Source organism: Microtus oregoni, unplaced genomic scaffold (assembly GCF_018167655.1).
Source record: "Microtus oregoni isolate MIOR12 unplaced genomic scaffold, Mior012 000042F_ref0000377, whole genome shotgun sequence".
NCBI lineage: Eukaryota > Metazoa > Chordata > Mammalia > Rodentia > Cricetidae > Microtus > Microtus oregoni.
The window spans coordinates 20,840,759-20,846,758 of NW_024543209.1; the positions used below are offsets into that span (position 1 = coordinate 20,840,759).

General features: G+C 50.6%; 1 protein-coding gene across 4 annotated transcripts in view; it reads right to left on the reverse strand.

The window, feature by feature from the left end:
• Positions 1-2,947, reverse strand: part of Ripor2 (RHO family interacting cell polarization regulator 2) — an 85,244-nt gene extending 82,297 nt beyond the window's left edge. For all 4 annotated transcript variants that reach the window (XM_041632832.1, XM_041632831.1, XM_041632834.1 and 1 more), the window contains exon 1: positions 2,689-2,947. In XM_041632832.1, coding sequence (XP_041488766.1) covers positions 2,689-2,737 — 49 coding nt within the window. In that variant the 5' untranslated portion in view covers positions 2,738-2,947. The remainder of the gene's footprint in view (positions 1-2,688) is intronic.
• Between the last annotated feature and the right edge of the window lie 3,053 nt (positions 2,948-6,000).

The window sequence follows — 6,000 nt, forward strand, 5'->3', positions numbered from 1 at the left end:
TGCAGATGAAACGACTTTGGCTCCCACTCCTAATTCCCCTCCAAGGAAAGCAAGAAACTGGTGTCAGGCTTCTTGCTTCTCTTCAGAATGAAAGTAAGAGTGCATTTGAATCTTTCCGACCCACTGAATGCATGACTGTTAAAATGAAGCACTTGTTTGCAAACCCTTAAGCCCAAAGGACCATTGTAAGGAAGCTCTGATCATTAAATGGGAAATCTGAAAGCCATGTTGTCCACTCTCCACAGCTGCCCTTCTCTGTGGCTCTCTTAACAGAGGTGGGGTGTACCCGAGCTCCAAATGTAACAGAGAGGGGCTGGGGAGATGGCCACACAGGCATAGGGACCTGCATTTGATTCCCAGGATCCATGTAAAAAGCTGGGAACAGTGGTGCATGCCTGTAACCTGCAGAGACAGGGAAAACCCCGGAGCTCTCTGGCCAGTTAACCTTGCTGAATTGGTGAGCTCCAGCTTTAGAGAGATTGCCTTAAATAATGTGAAGATTGGTGGAGGAAAACAGCTGAATGAATACACACACACAAAACACATGCATGCACACGCGCGCGCGCACACACACACACACACTCCACAGGTTGGAGTGAGGGGGCAGGAAGAAAGAGAATAACAAAAGTGGCTTAGTTATGTTTAAAAGGAGGTATATGGTTGAGACTGTAGGTGAGCCTTGAGTTTTATCCTGGTAGGGGTAGTTTCATGTCAGTGAAGGAAGATTTAGTTATCACACCTGTCAGGACCCCATTCCAAAGACTGAATGAAGTCTGGATGCTATTATAGGTATAGCTTCCAAGACCCAAACAATAGACATAAAGAGCTCCTTCTGGCCTGTTTGGTACAGAAAGGAGCCATTTCTGGAGCCTGTGCTTGGGCAATCAGGATGCCCGGCAAGGCCTCCAGCTCACTTTGAGCTTTTCCTCTCTCTACTTGGGCATGTCTTCATATTTATACTGAGCACAAAACACACATACCAAAAACATCTCACATCACAGTGTCAGAGGAAGAGAGCAACAACACCCCTCAGGGGGTCTTTTGGAAAAGCAACACATGCGCTATGTTTTGACTAAACAGATTCGCCAATGTTCCTTCTCAGATGGTTGGGTACAGTCAACTTTTGGACAGGCAAATGTATTAATGTCCAGGGCAAAAGTCCCCCCTGTGGCTGGATCTCCACCAGTGGGACCTCAGAAGGCAGGAGCTCTGATGCTGAAGGCTGGATTGAGCAGCAGACAGAGAAAGGGGGAGGTCTCCTCCTCAAGCTGCTGTCACCCCAAGCACACACCCCCCTGCACTTTATTCCTAGAGAGGGAGGGTGGCTACAAGTAATTACTGGAGGCCATTGAGGATGCTAGGTCTCTGCGGGAGTTGTGCCCTGACCTCTCCTGCTGTAAATGGCAGATAGGAGGCTCTGGTGGAGCTCAGCCTTAGGAATGGGAGTCTCAGAGGCTGCTCTAAGAGAAGTAGGCTAGCCGTAATCCTGGGGTGAGGGCAAGGAGGAGGAGCTAGGCAAACCTGTCCAAAAAACAAAACAAAAAAGCTCCGCCAAAACACAACACCCCCCCCCCCACACACACACACAAACCAATCAACCAACAATGAAAACAACAAAACCAAAAAGGAAGAAATGACTGTGTCAGGAAACAATGGGCGGGTGCTCATATTTGCAAGGGGAGCCAGGAGGATAGGCAGCTGATGTGTTTTTTAAGACAATCACATTGCTTCCCTGGCTAAAGTCCTGACATTTCTTCACAGCCACTCATGCCACATTTCGGTGTTCCCCTTAGACCAGGCAGAGGAGCCTACTCTGCCCCACCCCCACCCCACCGGCTTTCTGAGATTTTGCCCTGTTTTCTCACTCAAGAGCTGTTACTGTCCACAGTCCTATCACTTCCTCACACCTGAATGGCTCTGCTTAGCGAATTTCAACGCCGCCTTGCTCCCTTTTACAGAGAGAGGGGTCTGCTGCCTAGGAACCTGTGGAGGGAGCTGTGAGGTAACAGCCTGAAGAAGGAGGGCTCGTTCCATACCACAGACACCTGCTAGGGCTGGAGTGTCCCCAGGTGTGACCTCGTTCCCCAGTCTTTCCAAACACAGTTTAGCATCAAAAGCAACACATTTCTTCTGGCTTGCCCTTCTTCCCCAATCTCGCCGCCCGGCTTCACGTGGCCAATTTGAAGCAGCTGGGTCCCAGCCAAGCTCAATTGCTCAGTCTGGAGGCACACGAAGCCCTTGGAAACTGAGATCGTTCCTCTGAGCTGGATCACCCATCTTTGTCGAGTGCCCAGAGAAGTCTTTCGATAGCCAGGGGTTCACCCACGACCCCACCCGCGGATTTTCACACTCGGGATACTATTTCCTGTCTCTCAGATCACAGTGATCCCCTGTCCCCTGACAAGCCCCAGCCCTGCGTAGCCACAGGCTTCTCAAACCTTCTCAACCAGTCCCTCCACTGTCTGGGACACCCTTCGGGTCTGCCTGTGAGTGGCTCCTCTCACTCAGCAACTTCCCTTGTCCTCCCCTCCTGCATCAGACTCGCCAGGACCGAGGAAGCCCGGACACCCAAGGGTTCTTAATACTCCAGGCTCATTCAAGCCCAGGACACCCCTCCCCAAATCCACCTCATCTGGGTGAAAGCAAGATCAGACACAGAGAATGTCTTTAAGTGGCGCATGCACCTACTTGCAGAGAACGCTCCTGGTGCGCGGAGACGCTTAGTGCCGGGTGGCATGTACCACCTCGGCACCCACGCGCCGCCCCTCGCTGCCCTGCACCTCCGGCTCCGTGGACAGCCGCTGCTCGCCCGTTCCTCCAGCCGACAGGGAAAGGGCCGCGAGTGACAGTCGTGGCCCCAGTGGTCGGGCGTCGCTCCAGCTGCCGCGGCGCTGGGTGAAGTTGCGGGGCGAGCGGACGCGCGGTCGCGGAGCGTGGAGCGAGCGCGGCGGCGGAGCGGGCGGCGGGGAGGCGCGCACGCGGGGGCTGGAGCGTCACCCGCGCGGGGAGGGAAGAGGAGGAGGGCCGGGTGGAGACAGCTGCTTGATGGTCCCTTCAGCCCGACTCCTTCAGGCTGCGCTTGGGTGCTTGCCTCCAGCTGATCGTAAGCACGCCAGGCTCCGGGGCACTAGCTTGTGGTGCGGCTTTGGAGGACTCCGCCGCAGGGGAGTTGAGCGAGACCCGTGGACTCAGAGCTTTAGAGGAAATCTTAGCTGAGACAAGAGTACCTGTGCACCCAGCCCTTTGGGGATCTCAAAAGGAGCAGTGCATTACAAACGATGAGGTGGGGGAGGGTTTCGCGCAGTGCTGGGGAGTGAGTTCGAGGCTCAAGGTAGGAGTTATACTGAGAAGTCCAGCTGAAGGAAGACCTCTGCTTACAGACACTCAAGGGTTTGTTTGAACAGAGATCTCACAATGATGGGGAGAAACAAGGTTTTTGTTTGTCTTTTAAAGGCCCCTGTGTAGCAAAAAAAAAAAAAAAAAAAAAAAAAAAAAAGCTTTCAAAGTGTTGGTGGGTCTGTCAGCCAAATGTTCCATGAAAAGGATCTTTTGAAGCTGAGTGTGGTGGCACTCCGAGGCTGAGGCAGGAAGACTACTGCAAGTTCGATGCCAGCTGGGGCCATATATAGTAAATCTCAGGCCAGCGTGGGTTACTAGGCTATGATATGAGACACTGAGGCTAGACTCTGCCTCCATCCTTCAGCAGGAGATCCCCACCAGGCCTCAGTTTCCTCATCTGTCAAACTACCTTATTCATAAATTGTGCAGTTATAATTCATAAAATTAAATTCTTTTTTTTTTTTTTTGATTTTCGAGACAGGGTTTCTCCGTAGCTTTTTGGTTCCTGTCCTGGAACTAGCTCTTGTAGACCAGGCTGGCCTTGAACTCACAGAGATCCGCCTGCCTCTGCCTTCCGAGTGCTGGGATTAAAGACGTGCGCCACCACCGCCCGGCATAAAATTAAATTCTTCCACAAGTGCATTCATCACATTCCAAACTGAGATGCAGTCACTTTGTGAGGACATTAGAATAAGAAGTATAAACCTTGACCAACAAGGACCAGGGATGTAGCACCAGGAAACTGGAACATCCTCAGGCCTGGAGTACAAGCAGCCAATCACACCCCACCTAAGGATACAGCAAGACTACTGAGATCATCCAAGGGTGAGCCCTGGTCCCATCTCTCTGCGGTGCGCCCCAAGGGGTTTTTACAGTCTGTCCTTTCTAGCTGCATTGTCCAGTCACCCTTCTCTCAACATCTTTCCTGTGGACATTCCTTCCCAGGAGGGAAAGGTCAACTACATGGCACAACATGCTAGCACAGAGGGCAAGTTCTCTGTATGTTTCTTTATGGGTGTTCTGCTCAGTGCAGAAGTTCCCAATGCATCAATCCTTACAAAACTAAACAACCATACAGTTTATGATGATCTTCTTATCTCCTGGCCATTGGGTTGTTTATACCTGGCTATAATCTTTCAGTATTTTGATTCCTACTTTATAGATGGGCAAACTAAGGTTAAAGAGAGTTAGCATAACGTGTCCAAAATGACCTAGTTTAATCAACTTTAGATGCAAATGCAAACTAGGTTTGGATATCTGTAAGACATGGGCTATGGGGAGGCATTCTTCATGGCACCCATTCTTCAGAGGAAACAGTGAGGCTAGGGCCAGATTCTTGATGAGTGGAATGTGGGCCAATGCTGTGTGTTCTTGTAAATGGCTATAGGTTGATGATCTGTTAGGCAGTGATAGACAACAACCTATATCTACACTGCAGAAACCATAGCCTTTAAAACGATAAACAAGGTGACCACTCTGGCTTCAAATTCTGCTTCAGTTCCCCATTTGGAATACAGAATAAAACCCGCTATCTTCATCATCAGTCTTACCTAGGCAGTAAGCCCTTGGACAAGCCTGTGAGGGGTTCTCTAGATAAGTTAACTGCAGTGGAAAGACCTGCCTTAACTGTGGTTAGCACCTTCCATCCGTGGGCTGGGGGTATTTGATCATAGCAACAAGAAAGATAATCCATACGCCACTGCTGACAAGATGCTGGTGAGCCCGCTTTTGACAGACCGCCTGCTATCGCCAGCCTCCCTCCAGCTCCTTAAACCTTCTCAGCCTCTCCCAAGGTCTTCACTGACCACCAGCATCTTTAGGACATCCTTGTCCTAGTGATGCTTTTTATCCCTTGTCTTCCAAAGCACGGATTGTTCTTTACCGCTTCACCTGTTTCCTGTCTTTCTGTCACTAATCTGGGAGCTCACAGAGCAGGGACCATTTCTGCCTTGCACACTGTGTCCCAGACCTATCAGATGAAAGATGGATAACCCTGCATTCTGAAGCCGTGCTTGACTCTTCCATCATTTTATGTCTCTTGTCAACCTGGATACCTCCAACCAAAGAGCCTTTGCCTACATCCAAACAGCAGCATCTATTCATTCATGCTCAGCTGAAAAGCCCCTGGCTATTATCCATCTCCCCAGGCCTCTTGTCCCTTTCCTGTCCTCTCATTTCTGAACTTCCTAAGAGTTTGATCTCAAGATGCCTAGAAACTTCTATCTTGAATAATATTGCAGGCACGGTGTGAAGCGTGATTGTTTCAAACAGTGCTGCAATTCTTGTCCTCAGTGGGGAGCAGGAGAGAGCCAAAGGACAGAGCGCTGCATGAGGGGGCTCCCTGGGGTGCTTTCTTTAGCTTCACCTTGGAGGTGCTCAACTCCACAACCTGGGGCAGAACTGAAATGGTGAAGAAGAAGGAGGCAGGTTCAGCAAGGCGTTTCTTTGACTTGTGTCCCCAGGAAGGGAGCCAGTGTGCAGAGGATGGGGACCATGAACACAAGGGCATTTACTTGTTTGGTCTGGGATCTATCCTGGGTGACTTTGTAACAGCTGTAGGTCCTAGCACAGACCATCCTCAGACAGCATCAGTTAGGGACCAGGCATCGCAGGTCCAAACAGACAGAATGAAATCCTGAAGAGATTGTGTGGTTCAAGTGC